At 34.7% G+C, this 18,932-nt stretch overlaps 1 protein-coding gene across 4 annotated transcripts in view; it reads right to left on the reverse strand.

The window, feature by feature from the left end:
- The window catches only part of KCNT2 (potassium channel, sodium activated subfamily T, member 2), a 110,910-nt gene that overhangs the window by 91,229 nt on the left and 749 nt on the right, over positions 1–18,932 (reverse strand). For all 4 annotated transcript variants that reach the window (XM_014943528.1, XM_014943527.1, XM_014943526.1 and 1 more), the window contains exons 2-8: positions 13,974–14,073; positions 10,913–10,969; positions 10,018–10,066; positions 8,482–8,541; positions 4,126–4,200; positions 3,591–3,674; positions 2,909–3,003 (exon numbers count right to left, since the gene is read on the reverse strand). In XM_014943528.1, coding sequence (XP_014799014.1) covers positions 2,909–3,003; positions 3,591–3,674; positions 4,126–4,200; positions 8,482–8,541; positions 10,018–10,066; positions 10,913–10,969; positions 13,974–14,073 — 520 coding nt within the window. The remainder of the gene's footprint in view (positions 1–2,908; positions 3,004–3,590; positions 3,675–4,125; positions 4,201–8,481; positions 8,542–10,017; positions 10,067–10,912; positions 10,970–13,973; positions 14,074–18,932) is intronic.

The following is an 18,932-nucleotide window of genomic DNA, read 5'->3' on the forward strand; positions in this document are numbered from 1 at the left end:
ATGATCGCAAAAGGCTTACAACAGGTTTCACTCTCACTTGACGCAGTAAGAAAGCCCTTTTGCTGCGCTTTCCCAGTGCACCGGTCTACCTGCAGTGATAAAAAATGGAAGTAGGAAGAGGAGTCTTTCTGGATTCTTTATACCATCTTGGACTGCTTGTAAAATGATATAATCTCCATACAAAGGTATGTGCCACCTCTTTCTACGTGTCTGATAAAAAAGTATGGGTTTGAAGAGAACCCTGTGTTGTAAAGTTATATTGACTTCAGAAGTGCTGAGAAGCCAACGTTCCTATTGCAGCAGATGGTAAAAGCTCCAAGCCTGTCAACCAGGAACTAAGAAGGGCTGTGGTGTTACAATTTAATCCATACAGTGTCTGAAAGCCATTAGCTCACTAACCTTAAAGGTCAGCAGGGAGACACGGTGAGGGCAATTATCAGTGGTGCCAAAAGCACACCATGAGCATGTCCCCATCGTACTGAATATACTCTAAAGGGAAAGTGTCCTGAAACTGTAAGCGCTCTCTTCAAGCTACTAATCTAGGTTTATTAATTTTGCATTACTGAAATTTCATGGACCAAGGTAGTATCTCTAAATGTAACCAAAAGATGGTTATGAAAACAGACCGCGGCTATCTCAAAATTTTTTTGTCTTGTGCTCTTTTATATGAACGGTAAGCCTAGTGCTAGCTCCCATATCTGTTTGGGGCAAATACACTTGGTTACTGCTTGCTGTTGCAGAAAATGTGAAATATCAGCCTGGTGAAAGCCATCCTCAAGTGGACATATCCCCAAAATGGACTTTGCTCCTCTTTCAGCAGGAAGAAAACCATGTAAGCTCTGAATGATGTCTCTTAAAGTAAAACACCATAGATGTAACATAATCAAATACATTAAGCTAATTGATTTGACTGTTTATAGAGATTTTTTTTTTAGATATGTTAAAAATATACCCTGTAATATAAAATGATACATAGACGGGGAAAACCATGTGAAAATGCCATTATGTATATTCATGTAAGCAATAGTAACAATTGCTTAAACAGAACTCCGGTCTTAGGAAAACTGCAGATGCTTGGACAACTATTCTTAGTCATTCCAAAAGTGCTTCACTTCCTTACTTATTGTATTACTGGGTGTTTTCATCCTATTTAGCTTATTTTGCAGTCGAGCAGGTCAATACTAGGTCAGTATATAATGATCTATAATGAGCTGTTATCTGCAGCTGTTGAGACCAGACATAATTACTGTAGGTGAGCTTGCCATTTTCTGCACGTTTTACTGTCAGTTATCAAAATGCCTGGTGGTGAGCACGTTGTTCTGTTTAGCTGCAGCTTCTACACCTTATTCAATCAGGGATAATTACAGTAAGTTCTTGGGAAACATTCTTGTAACTAGCTTATTTCAGTGAGAATTGGACACATATTTTGCTTAGCCGTTCAGTAAGATATTGAAGTAGGCTAGTAAAGAGGGTAAAGGCAGATTTACTTGAGTGCTTTGCATTGTAAAAAAATCAAAAGGCAAAACTAGAACCAATTAAAAAACTCCAAGTGATAGAATTTTATGCATCCTGGTTCAAGTACTGTAGTCCTTACTCATATAACATTTCCTCTTAAAAGGCTGTCATATTCAATAGGAAATTTAATCTCACAAAAATTCTGTTTAGAACTGGCAGCATTTGTCATTATGCAACTGTGTGGCCATAAGACAAAGGGTAAAATTGGACCATTTGTTTAGCCACTGGCTAAAACAAACTCCTCTTCTTGAATAAAGGACAGAGAGGGACAAGACTGGAAAAGGCCATGTGTTATTTTACACTGTTATTACCAAAAGGGTTAGGCAGCACATAACAGTGGCTATCAGAAAAACAAGCTAGAGAAATAAAGTAAGAGAAAATTAAATCACTGTCTCCAAAATGACAGACCAAACTTTATCAGAGTGCTGACCCAAAGGCACCCTGTCTGGCAAAATAAATACAGGTGATTTAGCCTTTCCACACAGAATCATCTTCTCTGTTTACTGTCCCTTTTCACACCATCTTGTAACACACATATTTTTCCTCTACTTGTTCCACTACTGTTGAGAAAATTCTGTCTGTTAAATAAGCTACCAAGCTACGTTATCACCACTACCCATTTATACAAACACAAGCATGATCATACTAAAACTCACGTAGCCTATTTTATCTGTCTCCAGCCTTGATCAACAGCAGATAGCCAATGGCATAGTATGAAAATGGGGCAATCAAGTGGTGGTTCTTGAGACTCTAGCCTCCAATAATCCAGGAGGATTATCTAGCCTCCAATAATCCTCCAGGTCATGAGTTTCAATAACCAAGTATGCCCATATTTAAGGCTTTCAACAAATTTTCTCCATGCTTCCCAAACTCCTGTAAATTTAAGCTTTCAAGGTCTTGCAGCAAAAAGTTCTTCCGAGTAACACATTTTGGTTGTTTGAACCTACCATCCCCTACTTTCTGTAATATAGATTAATAAAATCTACACTTTCTGGAATCTAGATTATTAACAGATGTCCCCTGTACTCCTTATTGGGATGTGACTTAGTTATCAAGAGTGATAAGGCTGAGATGTTGCATACTTTTCTCTGTCTGTCTCACTAGTCAGGGGAAGGTGACCTTCATATGCGTACTTCTGTTGGTACTTTTCAAATTTGAGTGACTTTCCTGCTGAGATTGCACTGCTGGTACATATCTAAATTTTCACCCACTTCTTTCTCCTGTGTTTTTGCAACATTCGTTTTTCCTTAAAGTGAGAATGATTCCTTTTCTCATGCAAGTATATTACTCTTTATGTCCATGCATGAGTTCCACAAGGCCTGTTTTACCACCATGTAATAAAGGAAGAAAAGCCAATATATATAATAAAAACAAAGAGGTTTTGGCCACTTACCAAGTGAAGATAAGACATAGTAAGGTAGATATTAAAATGAGGACTTGGTTAAACATTGCAGACTGTGTGCGTTGAATGGCTCTGTGAAGATCATTCTATATTAATGGAAAATAGGTGTTATTTTTGGTTTTGAATTAATAAACATGAGTTGATTCTATAGAGGAACTACATAGTGCCCTGATAAAATGCAGTCATTTAAAAGCACTTAGAATTTGCTGATCATATAGAAGGGTGCAAAAGAGCCAGCTGTGATTCTGTGATTATTTCACTAGTTCTTTGTTCATCATGGCACAATTCTGAAACTAGTGCAAGCTCCCTTAATGTCTGTCTGCTCATCTTACAAATTACAGGCAGCAAAGAACAATTAAGGCATAGCAGTTGAGTTCCCTGGAATTGTGTGTGAATGGAAGAGGAGCAAAAAAACCCACCCATTCCAACTTTCCCTTATTGGCACAGTAACAATTTATACTATATGAGATTTCACTTGATGTCTTAATTTTTTCTGATTTTGATGCAGAAGCAGTTTAGCAATGCTTGACCATTTGATCTGGTTAGCTTCCTAACAGACCTGGTTATCTTCCTATTAAATTTGGACAGTGAACTGTATTGCCAAAGTCCCACTACAGATAACATACTGAAAAAATAGAAACTCTAAAATAGTTATTTTCTTTGTAATACTTACAATCATATTCTCTAATGCATGTTTTGCCAGCCAACAATTTAAAAATACAGGAATAAACAGGTTTCTTAGGACTGGCCAGAAAATCTGAAAGAAAAATTAACAAATTCATTAAAAGTTTTTATATTCAAGAATTTAGCTTTTCTATTCAAGCAGCAATGAAACGCTTGCAAAAAATAATTATTATTAATGTGTTTCCAGTGTGAGGTATGGCTTTAAATAACATTTTTTCTTCATGATTAACTGTAAGATAATGTGATAAAATAAGGACAGGCAGTTTTCAGTGCAGACACCAGAGATTCTTAGATTTTTATATCTTAGATTTTTATATCCCCCCTATTGGGGAAGAAGGGCAAAGTGATCTGTATTACTACTTCATTCAAGTAGCAAACTATCTTCTTATTGTTGACAAGTTTCTGTTCCCACAGGCACAAATTTGTCATCCACATAAGATTAAAATTTACTTCAATAAAAATTAAGAGTATTTGTGCAGCTATAAAAGTGCAATGTGCAAATGTATTAATTCAAGTAAGTTTACCGTGATGATGAAAGGGACAGCGTTAATTATTTCCAGGAGAAAGGGTATTCTCAGAATTTGTTCCCAGATATTTCCCTTCAAAGAAAAGGACAAAAAACCAGCATGTCACAGTAGGCTTACATATAGTTCTGATGAGAAATATATGTGATATACCAATGCCACATATGGAGTCTCTCCCACTAGATGAATTTCAGGAAGCTCATTCATCTCAGATTTAAACACATATGTCAACTGTGAATACAGAATATAGGCTACTCTGGCCTAATTTTCTTACTGTTTATCATAATCCACCTCACAGGTAAAAATATATACTTTTAAATCTGTATTTTCACTGGAATAGTTCTCTGTTTCCATATGACGATATATTGCCTTGCTATGACCTAGCTAGTAAGACTGCTCAAATGATGAACTCTAATTGCATTAACTAGTCAAGTCATTTTCTCAGTTAATGAAGATTTTCATTAAATTTCATTTTTTTCAAATAATAATATGCTCCTGTTTTCTTCTATTGCATTTTTAGGTGCCTTGGAATCATACACAGACATCTTGTCCCTGCTTTTTTGTTCTTCAAAGGTTAGTTTACTTTCTCATATACATGCACATTTACACATAGATAAATAGGTGAGGTTCCTGTCCTAAGGAATTTATCTTTTTACTAGTTCTTGTTTTCCAGTGACTCTTCATACAAGTAACAGACTACCCTGCTGGCAAATTGTTTTATCTGCAACTATTTCTACTTGTTTTTCTCTGAAGTCTCTAAATCTTTAAAATTCTGTATTACAATGCTGTAACTTTTGACTGTGCCAAAGTCTTTCTTACCTTAATGCTTATTGTCTTAGACTTTCTAAAAACTAGAGACAAAGCCCTAGTACAGCTTAAAAGCTGCAGAGACATATAACAAAAGGAAAGGACATTCCCTGCTCAGAAGATTTTACCATCAAATCAACTGTTTTCATCACCCCTATATACAGGTGACTGCCCTATTGTCCATACTAACATTTGTTACGAATGACGAGCCACTCATTGTACATTATTCTGATAGAACTTTATGGCAAAATATAAAGCAAAAGAGGAATGCAAATATGTTGTATTTCCCAAAGAAATAATACCAGCTCATTTTCTGTTAATCTTGTTTCATTACCTCTGCGTGTTAGTCACAGAGGTCTGGAATTTTCTCTTTATTAATTCTAATCCTGCTGTTAAGATATTAACTTATTAAGAGATAAGCATTCAAAAGAGGAATGAAATCAAGTTAGGGAAAGATAGCAGTATTCTATAGTGAGTCCTTCCTTCCTTTACATTTATCTTTTATCTTTACTTTGTATTTTCCCTTTGCCAGCTCGTTTAGAGAGAGGAGTAAGGAAGACAATCTAGTGTTTAACATTTGAATTAGGACTACAAGATCAAAGTTCTATATTTCTGCCACAAACACTTCAGTACATTTCAGGGCTTTTGGGAACTTGATCTTGCTTACAAGAAACTAAAGGTCTTCCCACATATATCAATGAAAGTGGTACTGATCTTTTAATCTGCTTACTGCTAGCTAGAGGATGAAATTAATACTACTTCTTTTCCAAATCTGGGCAGTAACTGTGAATGATTAAATGTTGGGATGAAAATCCATACATTTAACAAAGAAGGTATTTAAAATTCAGTGACTTACAGCTTTACTGACTCTGTATATCAAGACCCCATCATAGGTAATGCAATAACAATGTAGCATATATCATGGCACTATCACAAGAATTTGCAATACAGCATTATATATTCAGTTGCAATTAAATACTTCCTGTTAAAATAACCATCTGATATAACCACTGAGAATTAAACACAAGCTCCATAGCATATAAAACTCTTTTTCTATCTTTAACTTTTCACATCTGGAAGCCATTGTACCTATGGGATAGGGTCTTCCATGTTAATTATGGAAGGTAGGAGGTAGACATACTCAAGTTATTTGGTAGGAGTTAGACATACTTTAATAATCTTAAATATTTCATGTGATAAGCAGCCCAGTAAACAGAAGTGAAATTATGAGACTGTAAGCTGAGTTTTTATTTGTAGGAATAATAAAATCAAAAGAAAATTTGATTTTCCCAACTGACCCATTCTGTGTTTTCACTAATTTCCTCATTTTTCATATTAAGAGCTTTCTTTTCTGAATAATAGAAATGTAACATAATTTACTTGTGCAGGCAAAATGCCTGCGCAGATGTGCTCCAGCTACTTAGTGATGCATACAGCTGTAAGATTCTGGCTTCCACACACAAATGTATCATGTCTTATGCAAAACTGCCTTTTGCAGTAAGAAAGTATGGTACTGATAAAAGCAGCTAAGACTGCCCATGCACCAGTGATATAGTAGGATTGCCAGATGGCTGTGACGAGTTTTGGCAATGAAAATTTCTAATGTAGACATCTTTCAGAATTTTGATCAAGGGCAAATCCTTGTGTAATGGGTTAAACTGTAAGAATGCAGATTGTAAATCATTCATTCTTGGATCAAAGTGATCCGCAGTGTAATACAGTGCTACATTCTTTGCATTCCTCTGCGTATAAAAGCAGTAAAAAATGCAAATTTTCTGTATCCTATTAGCATGATATACTTATGTCCTCACTATTCTACATGTTGAATCATTTCTCATATTTCTTCAACCAAGTATCAGAAAGGCAAATTCCTTGGAGTATTCTCTCAAACGACTGCTTTATTTATTTTACGAGTTCATTATGAAATCCTAGCAATGTGCACACAAATGCAAACATAATCATCATCTTCTTGTTGTTTTCTTTCTGTCTTGTTCTTTGACTTGTGCCTAATTTGTAAAAGCTTTGGAAATGTTGGCATGAAAAAGGTAATCTGCAACAGATTTACATGAACCAAGCTGCCTACAGTCATCCTGCCTGTGCGGAAAGGCCTTACAGTTGGTGAAACAACAGCCTTCTTGGCTTCCCAAGACTGGTGTAAAACTTGGGTAAAAGGGTCTATTATGACATTTCTAGATTGTAACTATGAGGACAGCCAGAGGGAGGGAAGTGTTTGCATCAGGTGGGTTGCCAAAGTGCATTTCAGTACTATTATTCCTCCTTACGTTACTTTTATTCCTTTGTGGGGAGTGGAAATACAGCTATCATAAAATGGCCTCAACTTCCTTGACAGGTATATGCAGCATATCAGTATAGCTTTACACCCGTTGCACACTAAGAAGTAACTTCTCATGGGAGCTGACTTGCCAATATTTCTCTCATCTTCTCTACTCACTGAAATTGACACAGACCACAAGCAGAATGGATAAAGAGAGGATGCTGCCCAACAAACTCAGGAACAGTACAAATTGTGATCGCTTTTTATCTTTACTGTTTTGACACTAGATATGTTAATTTTGAATTGTTTCTGCCTATAGTTGATTTGCATTTGTAACTCCCAACACATAAATAGTATATGCTACTCACAAGGATTAAGAAGAACAACTTTTAGACATTAGACAGTTTTACACATCTTAGCATTATTGGGCACTAAGGAAAAACATTTATGCCATAATCACTTGACAAGCACACTTAAGTACAACTCTTTAACTTCAGCGGTGGCTCTGATAGTTACTCAATGTCAGTCATCCAAAAATTAAAAAAAACCATAATAATATTATGCTCTAAGATATATTCAGTTTTAGAAACCAAGTATTTTCATATTTATTTTGATAAATGCTTTTAATATTTTTCTCATGAAGATATTAAAAATGCAGAGTACCTAAAACTTTTTGGGATACCACATAACAAAATGTAATGAAGAAAACTGAATGCAAATATTAGGAAAATAGAACTTTTTAAGGAGAATGCAAATACAAAAATATATTGTGTTCATATCAGATGTTTTCAAGGCATTTTGCAAAGATGTTCCAAGAACATCAGAGAACTGTATAACACAAGTATGTAGGTATCCATAATTTAAAAAAAAAATTACTGTCTTGGTATTGCTTTTTGTGTTCATTTTTAGAGGCCTGAAACTTGAGTTATAGATATTGAGTAGCTACAGCTTTGCCATCAATGAGAATCATGTACCTTGCATTATGGATAGACTTATAAAACTGTGCACTAGAAAAATCAGTATCCAAAAATCCAGGTCACTTTTAAGAATGTGTTTTCAAATTACAGTGTGACAGCGGACAATGGGAAAAAAAAAGAAAATTTCATTTCTGACTTCCACTCTCTAGATATTATTGTTTGCTCATAAATTTGAGAAACATGAGCAGGGCTGCCTGTGACAATATACTGTGCTCTACATGTGTGTTTTTCTCAAATTCCTGCTTGTACATGCATTTTTGTGATGAATTATGCCTGAAAGTAACGAAAAGTACTTACCTTGTAGCTTAGATAACTCAGCAGCAGAGTTTCAAAGAGACTTATTAAAGCCACAGAAACCTTAAGTGATAAAATATGTATATTAATAATAGCTTCTAAAGAATATATGACATTAAGCATTACAGTGAAAAGTAAAAGATAATAAAAAACAGCATTTCCATGCATCCTCTGAAACCATCTCAGCTAACAGCATTCAGCATGAAGCTTAAATGTTGTTATTTTTCTGACTAAAGCACAGTCTGTAACTTGAGTCTTATTGCTCTTTTCCAAGTATAACATTCCAGAGAGCCTGTAGGGTGGCCTTTCCATGGTTTTTAGAGAGCTCCACACACAGTCTGCCAGATTGTTTCTCAAGTTTCAACTGTCTGTTCCAAAAAGGTACCATGATCTTTTAACAAGACAGAGAGAAAGAAGATGCTGTAAATAATGGAAGTTACTCAGCTTTCTTCTGTAAAAATGTTAGGAATGTTTGGAAAAAACAACACTTTTTTACCGTAATTCAGAAAGTTGAAAACAGAAAAAAACAATACAGATGAATTGTTATGACTCTAATACTTAAATGCAACTGAGCTTAGCTTATCAGCCTTCACTTAGATTACATATAGTTAGTGTATGTATTATGTAATTTAAAAATATTTAAATAGCCAAATATCAAAAATGTACTTAAAAATGTATACATATTAAATAACCACAAAATTTATTTAAATCCTTTGCATACAAATATTTGTATTTTAATATATATTCTGGGAATATTCCATTGAGAAGATATACAAATTCAGCTGGAGCCTGAAGTCAAACAAGTCTCAAGATTTCTAATTTTAAGCTAATGCTCACTACTACTGAACACTCAGAAGAGTGCACTATTTGAACTCACAATATCATTATCTAGAATTAAAAAAGATGCTATGAATTGGAAAATTATTAAAATATGCAATTACAATACAGTATTAGTGTCTCCAAATAAGTATTACTGTTTTACATAAACTCCAGTTGAATAAAAAATAAAAATAAATATTTGTTTGCAACTATTCAATACTGTGAATGCACATGTATATACACATACATACACATATGTATAAATGTCTATGCTTATCAAATAAACTTATTAGAATGAGACTGTAATCATAAGCAAATAAATCCCTATTTAATTAATTGAGTACAGTAATCTGAGTGCCTAGATCAAAATTTATTCAAACTGTCCATACTTTAAGCAAGGCTTTGAAAGATATTTTCATCAAGGGATTCTTCCATTGGTAAAATTGTATATCACATAGAGGTACAAACCACCATAATGACATTGCACTAAGAATGGTGAAAGAATATAATGGTATGACCACTCCAGCAGCTGAAGGAATTCTTAGTCGAAAAACACATTTCACAGGGAGAATTCCCACAGTGTTCTGGACCCTGCTCATTTTAGGAACACTTCTTAAGCCCAACTGTTCTAAGTATCCTTTAACATCACTAAAATGCTATTAATCAACATTGTCTACAGTTATTAAATGCTAATAGTTAAATTTTCCATTTACATATTACCTGTAATCCCCATAAAGGCAAGCTTCGATTCACCCAAATAATAGGAGACCTGTTCATTATAATAAGAAAATAAATATGGAATTAATCAAAATCTGGTTAGTGTTTTGAAAAAAATCAAGAGGAAAAAAAATATTTACATGTGAATGGAAATGAGAGCAGCCTTATTTAAAAAAAAAAAAATCTTGGTAATAAAAAATTTAATCAGTAGTTATCTAGCGAGTGTTGTCATCGCTTGTACTTCTAATCCAGAACCATTCATTAAGTTCCCATGGGAGTAATCCAACACTCAGTGACATGAAAATCTTTCATTAGCTTCAGTGGCTGCTAGTTCATTCCCTTTGATTCCAGAAAGAATAAATCAATTTGAGCTTTTGATTCTAAGGATGCAGAAGAATAATTATTTGTGGTAGGAAATACAAACTTGACAGTTATTGTGTGTGAATTTTTCGCTGTGTTATGATAAAAATGACATCTAACTCATAGGGGCTGTCATATCTTGGAAAGATGTCATGTTTTAGTATTTAGTAAACTCAATGATAATAGGCACTGTTGCAGTACTACTGGAATCTAGCATCCATTAGTCATTTACTGCTAGTTATAATTGCTTTTTAAATAAGGGCATCCATTTTTTTTCACCAAGGTATAAGCATTGATAGAATTCAGATCTTACAAGAGCATCCAACCCAACAGTTCACTTACACGCTCAGAGAAACATTTAAAATATTAGCTTTGAATATACAGGAACACAGAAGTAATTGCTTGGGAGTTAAGGAAATATCACTATTCTATGTTAAAATGTTACCATTTCAGAAGGAAATGGATTAGTCTTCCCATTTCCCTACCCTTCCCACCATTATGTGCACTTTTGGTTTGCTTCTTTAAATTAGGAACTCACCAATCAATCGTTCCAGGTGTGTAGTTTTGACTGGAACAACTCTGGTTTAATTCCTTACTGATAGTTGTCATCCCATCCATGCAAAGTCCATTTTCATTAGCAAATGCATATGTGAACACAATCATAAAAACATATGGGAATAAAGGGACATTAATTATGTTTTTAAGTGTTCTATAAAATGCATGCAATAGTTTGAAACCCTAGGCAGTGGATACAGACATTTTTAAAAAGAAAAAGAACTGTCAGAAAGCAAAATTTTTCAGAAAAAATAACTTTCAGTTCCATATGTGCCCTGTATCTGTAGATAAATGACTGTGAACCATTATAGGTTACATTTTTAAAATATTTCTTTTCAAACATGTTCCAATCTTAAAACAACTGAAATTATACTTTCAAAAGCTGAAAGTACACAGTAAATATTGAAGACCAAGAGATACTACAAAGCCAATCACATATATAAGCTGGGATAAAAAGATCACATATGCTTTACCTGCTATACCTGCTCTACTCTCAACAGGAAAGATTGGATAAAACCATACTTCATATCCTCTTGTGAGGATGTGAGGAAGGCTGGAGATTAATGCAGCAGTAATTCAAGCAAGAAACTGGTGACATCTGTGTAAAAAAATATCTCCTATGGACATACGATGCTATCTTGCCTTGAATTGCTGGCATAAATCCTCCCTTCAAATGGTCATGTAAGGATATAGGAATATATATTTGTGTAAATGATGAAAAATATCCTTGGTTATCCTTAGCAAGCAAGGTCAGCATGAAAGAAAAGGATATGCAGACCACAGACTAGTAATAGCTATATTTTTACTGACTATGAGTGGGACAAGTGCTGAATGGTATCCATTCATAAGGATGCTTTATGTCTTAAATGCTTCCCTGGACACCCGCTGTGCCTGAAGGGATAAATGAAAGATACTAACTTGTGCAGGCATTTCTGAAAAACACAAAATAAATCTGCAGGGGTGGAGTCTGTGATGAAAAGCCTTCCTCACAGAATTGTCACTTTAAAAAAACCAGGTGATACTGCTTTCTGTGGCCATGTTCTCATCACTCCGAGTAGTTTCTTTCATCAGGCTGTGACAGTATCTAGAAAGTATTTTTTTTCCTAACACTGCACTTGTAAGAATGCATTATGGCAATAGTTTAGGTATCAGCCCCTCAGGATCTCTACAGGCAAAACCACTGACATTAATGGGGTACCGTTTGGGCACAGGGCTGGTTTGTCTGGCATAGTCTTTAAGACCAGGGTCTTAGTAAGCATGCCAAAGTGACTTCTCTGAAACTTTTCAGCCAGACAAATGTTATTCAGAGACAGAACAAACTAGCTAGTCTCTTCAATGTACTACAACACAATATAAGGGAATAATATATATAGAAAAGACAAGTACACTCTCTGGCTGGTGAATTGTTAAACATTTAGTTCGAAGGAACACACATATTGTGAAAAGTCTGGGGAATTAAGCAGTCTGCAAGATGTGGAAAATTCTTGGCATATGAATACAAAAGGATTGAAGTACACCTGTGGCAGAAGTGGTGATGTTCTAATCTGTTCTACATACCCAGACATAACCTTGCAGAATAATATGCTCATTTGGGATCACTAAAGTTCTTGTAACAAAACAGTATCAGAAGCTTCTTCATGCCAGAAAGTATCATTAGCTGTAAAATTGCAAGTCCCTGAGTTGCTGTGCCACTATGCCTAAATTTCTAAGGATGGATTTTCTTTTCTCCATCACTGTTACAGGTTTTCCAAAATCTTTACAGCTTGTTTCCTCCCTACACATTTACTCTCCCTGAAGAGACATTCTAAGATATATGTGGAGTAACAAATAAGTTTTTTGCAGTTCTTTCTTTTCAAAGGAGCTTTTTTTTCTGGCCCTTTTTCAAGTGTTCTAATTTCTTACAAAAAAATTGAACAAAAAAAAAAATCTCAAATGCATTTTCTATACTTCCCATTCACACATCCTTCTCTCATCTACTTCTAAGTACAGCTGATCTTCTTTAACGCACTTTGCTTTGGATTTGATTCTTGTAAAATATAGTATTTCTCCTATGCACCAGCTTTTTTATAGTATTACCCTTATTAGATTTAACTGACTTTCAAATATTAAAACTAGAAGTCATACTTTGTCCTTTGCCTAACATTGTGTGAAGAGTGCTAGTTCTATCATCCCAAGTTTAGTATTTTCATCTGCGCTTTATTTTTTTCAGTATTTAAGGTCAATAGAATCAAATCAACTGGAAGCAAGTAAGTTAATAAAATGTAGTGCTTATTAGCATTTAGAATTAAGAAGATTCAATATATCCAGGGCACAAATACAGCTGAAGGATTGAATAAATGATAAATGTAATTTCTTCTACAATTGGTGGTTGGTTGTATAACATTAAAGAAAAAAAAGAGTACACAATGGCCCAAATACTGACAACTGTAGGTGTGCAAAATCACGCATTATGACCATAGCTCATTATGAGTATAGAATGGAGGTTTGGTCTCACTCTCTTCTGAATGTTAAAAGAAAGCGAAGGGCCACAAAATTACCATCAGTCATCTGCATGAAAGCTCAGTTTCACATATTTGTCTGTTTGTTTCCGGGATGTAGGGTTTTAAGTAAAATATTTAAGTAAAATTACTTAAGTAAAATTATTTAACTAGAATTATTTAAGTAAAATCCAAAAATTATTGTTGCATAAACTGGTAACCAGATATTTGCAATTTTGTTTTTATAAATGTAAACATAAATATGATACATAGAAATGTTATGTAATAATACAACCAAAAGATACAAGTTCGCACAGCTATATCTATGCACAGTATCTGAGCAAATAGCCAAGATTATTTTAGCAGTAAAGTGAAAAAAGAACATTGTTATTTTGGTTCTTACTTCCACTCACAATGTAAAACTGGCTTTATAGTTCTTTAAACACATCTGTAAGACATAAAACCAAATCCCTGTATGTGGAATATCTAAAATTTATTCATTAAATTCATTACTTGTAAGTTAAACAGTCCTTTGAAAGCAGAAATAACAAAAAAAAACACCATTACCATCCAAGTCCTTGTGTAGGATCATCCAGGAGCACACGAACTATGTATAAGAAACAGCTTAGTAGCTTGAGAGAAAAATTGAATAATCGTATTCTCAGACCTATTTTAAAAAGAACAGAAAATACAGAAATAAATTCAGGTTCTTTACAGTTTCATCCACTTTTTTTTTGAATATTGAAATGTTCTAGCTAAAAGGATATATTACAAAATACTGAAGTATTTCCTACAAACATAGGTCTACTCCACAAAGACAGGATTCCTTTAGAGGGATCCACATGGGCACTTGCTTCTATCACATGGGCAGTTTATTTCAGTGCTAATTTTACCGATTATCTACTACAATGAAAATTAACTGTATTTTATTCAGTTTTTGCAGTCATTAGAGGATTACAGTTTCATTTCTCAGTCTTGTTATTAAATTCAGTAGTTTTTGCCAGTGTAAATATTTGTATCTAACTCTTGGGTTTAAGTTTTCATTCACTAATTAAGTTAAAACTGTTGGTTGACTAAGGTTAAGTGGGGGGACGTCACTTTAAGAATTCATTTTTTCAGTATTGTGAACTGAGAGTCCGATTCCGCATGGCTGAACCCTTCTGTCCAAAACAGAATACCATTGAGTCTTACACAGATGTGATTTCATTTGCACCAAGTCATAGTAAAGATAGTATCTTTCACTGTTGTGTTGCAAATACATTAGCAGGTCTGCTGAACTCAGTATAATTACTTCATTGGTTTAAGAATGGTGGCTTCATTATGCATATCCAAAGCTGTGTGCATAAATTCCCTTTTAAGGAATCATAATTATCTTATGGTATTATTACATACATTTTGATTTTACTCAATCCTAAATTCAAAATTAACACCTTACAGATAAAACTGATAAATCACCTTTTATATCTATTAGTTCCCCTCCCATTAAAATGCAATCTACAGCAAACACAATATTCTACCATGCAATTGCTGAAAGAAATCTTCAGGTTTATTACTGCTTACTGCTTTTAACTGTGAAGTTGCAGCTATCACGAGAACTGGATGGACTTTTACAGCATCTTGTCATCTGTAAACTAAGGGTTAAAATCCTGTGGACCCAACCAGGTGAAGCTCCACAGCTGTTATTGGCAATTAGGTGTGTGAACCTTAGCCTAGTGATTCCTGCTATCCTAGCAAGAGTAATTAGCCACAGACTATTTATTCCCCAATGTCAGCAAAGAGGTTGAAGTACTAAGTGGATTGAGAGGCTGTAGAAGGTAGGTGGGTTGTTATGCTATCATTTGACTAGGAAGAACCCCAGTACTTTGACAATGCTATGTTCTAATTTTTTTTGTAGCTCTTTTTTGAACTGTTGCTGAAGAAAATGTGAATTGTTTGTCTGTACTAAGCCTTTTGTGGAAGTCTGTTGGTGTATGAATGGTTGCCATAACAACTAAGCTATTACAACAAGAAGAACAGATAATGTTAAAAAAAAAAAAGGCAAAAAGCACCCAACCCCAAATAAACAAAAAAACACATCAGGATTTCTTTTCCTTACCAATTTTGTGTTGTCTAAATTTCTTAGATAGTCTGTTTATTTCTTCTGATTTTTAGCTCTGTAAATGTTAATCTTGGTGTGAGACACCTCTCTTCTGCGTAATAGCCTGGTTTCTAATTATCATTTGAAATTATACATTGGTTTAAATGCCAAAAGAACGGCATTTTCTGATTAAAAACTCTATCAATGGTGCTTTTCTGATTAAAAACTACATCAATACAGGGGATCTAGGCTCCTGGCTTCTGCCTTAAGCTCTTAAATCTCAGGCCTTAGTCCTGAAAGATCTAGAACTACTTAAGTATTCAAATACTTAAGTTCCATAGATCTATTCCAGGCTGTGCCTAAAAGTGCTTCAGGCTCTGGGTATCTCCAGAGGAATAGCTGTTTCCCACAGAATATAAAGCAGGGTTTTCACACCAGACATGCCTTCCTCTAAGGGCTCTAGTAAGCATAAATATGGAGTGCGTATTGTGGACTGGGTTATATAGTAAGGCAACAGGGTAGGTCTTGAACCATATGTGATTGGGTCAGTTATTACTATATATATATCTTTATGGAAGAACAGCCTTCAAGTGTATCCTACTTCAGAGGTCACGTCTCCTAGTTCTGCGTGTCTTGGCCTTTAGAATCAGGATGTATTGTCAGAGGGACCATACTTAGTCACATCTGGGAAAGCTTTCATAATTAACGTAGGACTAACAAATAAGTATTTTCTCTAGTTGAAATCTGCTGTAGCATCATATTTGGGGATGTCATCTGTGAGTTGGAAAAAATGCATTTATTCCACTATCGTGGAGATCTGATTTCAAACATGGGAAGGAGGGGACAGTCACTAGAGAAGACATTTAAAATAGATTTTCATTTATTACTCTGTTACAAAGAAAGCAAGCATTTCATATTTCTGTTTGCTGGCTATTTTTGTCCTCTATGTGCTGTCAGTGGATCAACATGGTCTGCTTTTTTTCATTCATAGCCAGATTGTTCAACTAGTAGGGTCATTTGCACAGAGTATCTCTGTGCTCTGACACTGGTGCCTGAAACTTGTGTTCAGCTACATCAATTGTACACTGTTATCAGTTATGTATTGTTTAATGAGCTTGTAATTTCACTGTGTCTGTGTAACCATGGTGTTACATCCTTTGTCTTCTTTAAGAGAAGGAATTGATAAGAGCAGTTCAAAATCTGTTTGTTTTCTGAAATAAATGTAACTATGTCAAATATTAATGTTTCCATCTCAGTTTAAAAAAGTATATGCTATTTTTTGCTGGCATTTTTAAGTACAGAGTAATATATTATACTTCACCAGTACTGAGTGTGACTTTCATTTTTATTATAAATCCTTGATGCTTCCTTTACAAGCATTTTTGGAGATTAATCCTCTGGTTTAGAGAGCTGGTCTAAATCAAAGTGAGAGTGACAAAGATAGTAGCTGAAGATTTTACGATCACCTACCATTGTTTGTTTCTCATAAGTCTCTAATATATTTCTGGTTTTTAGCAAAATCATCTCAATAGCAGCTGGCTTTAGGAGTGGGGTCAAAATATACTGTTAATAATTTATATCCTGGTGATGGTTACCTTTTATTCCCTCTCCACTGAATTGAAATTTCACTTATTTTATCCCTTTGAGACTTATTTTAGGCTGTGATAATGCATTGTGTGATGATCTTGGCAAGTACAAGCAAGTCATACCAGTATGTCATCTTCTCTTTTTTTTTTTTTTTTTTGGCTTGGCTGACATCTTTGTGAAATGCTTTTCATGCATTGGTTGAAGTTGATTAGACATTTAGACATTTGCTTGCAGAAGACTGAGTGGAAGCTAGGTTGACATTAGACATAGATGGAGGCTTGTTTTATCAGTTTATAGAAATACTTTCAAAACCAGATTAATGAATGAAACAGTTGATATTTCATGCTACCAGTCTGTATGTGGTCTAGATCAGTATTCTGCAGAAAATTCATACAAATTCTAGAGTTGACTGCTCTGGTTGACACTCTGATGTGTTAAATCCATTTGTGAACTCTTAAGCATTACTGAAAACTGTCTGGTGAACATGTGTAGTTTGATTTAGTTATGCTATCTGAAAGATACTACCAACAATTATTTTCTCGGTGAACAGCAATTACATCTTTAGTACTTGAAAAAAGGTTTTCAGTGTTCTCACTGAACACTAAGATCTAAAGGGTAGTCACTTCTATTTATCAAGTCCCTGATATCTCTGGGCACTGGAATCCTCCACTTTCAATGGAGGATTGAATGCATATACTCGAATGAGCAGCAGCTACTAACTCGGCAGCAGGTTTTAGGAGGATCTGGGTTGTGAGTATTTGGACAAGAACCAAAATCTGCATAAGCAGAATGAGTGTTTGACTGAACTTACTAATTCTGAACCATTTGGTTTGGGAATTTATTTATTTTTCATTCAGTACAGTAATAATTTTGCTGTATTTCATATTTGTTTCTCCTGAAAATTGCCTTATTCAATGTCTAATTGTTGGTTGAGCTTCTTGTATCATGAGAACCAGTAATAGTGCTTGGGGTAGTTTGTGTGATTTTAGTGGGAAATGGCATGCCCATGCCATATGCTGCTGTAAATCCAGTAAGCACCCTCATTCTCCAACTGGCTGCATAATTCAACAACAGAAAAAACATGACTCAACTCTTAGAGTTCTCTTTAGAAACAGGTCCTCTCTCCTGAGGACCTGTCAGGAAAAGAAGGTGCCCACAATGACCGTGTTTCTGCTAGCTATCTCCAGAAAGAACTCCCTACTGTGTTTTCATTTGTTAACCAAAGCTACAGTATGTTTCTACAAAATGTATCTCAGCTCTGTATGGCATCACTGTATAAGAAAATTAATCAGAATCTGGAGTTTTCCAGTGATCATCATGCAAGCCAAGCAGAAAAATTTTTGTGCTATTTGTCTATAGGATGAATTCATCTCCAATAGGATGAATTAACAGTTGCTTTCCACTCTCTTGCCTATTTCAAATAAACTTCCACACCATTCCTCTCCCTTGGAACCATACGTCACACTTACCCAATCACAACCTCAGCCTAATAGCGATGTCCCAGTATAGTAACTTATGACAAATCTCTTAATGTGCTTAGCCAGAAGGGTATGCATTTGGCAAAGGAATCTCTGTGAATTAATATTAATTCATTAACTGATGGCTTAATTTTTGTTCTGATGATCATAAATGTATCTATTTTGAGATGTACAGAGAGTGCAGTTCTGCCATCAAAATATGTACCTGTATTTTTTTAATCTTGTTAAGATCTAAGTAGGGAAAAAAATCTTTCTCTTATTTCAAGCAAGAACATTCTATTCAGAAGCTTCCTATCTTATCAATGAAAAAAGATTTACAGTGAGTCAAGTCATAACTTTATAAATGTCCTTAGTAAGTAAACAAGAGTGCATCAAATCCCTGTT

Source organism: Calidris pugnax, unplaced genomic scaffold (genome assembly GCF_001431845.1).
Source record: "Calidris pugnax isolate Ruff unplaced genomic scaffold, ASM143184v1 scaffold63, whole genome shotgun sequence".
Taxonomy (NCBI): domain Eukaryota; kingdom Metazoa; phylum Chordata; class Aves; order Charadriiformes; family Scolopacidae; genus Calidris; species Calidris pugnax.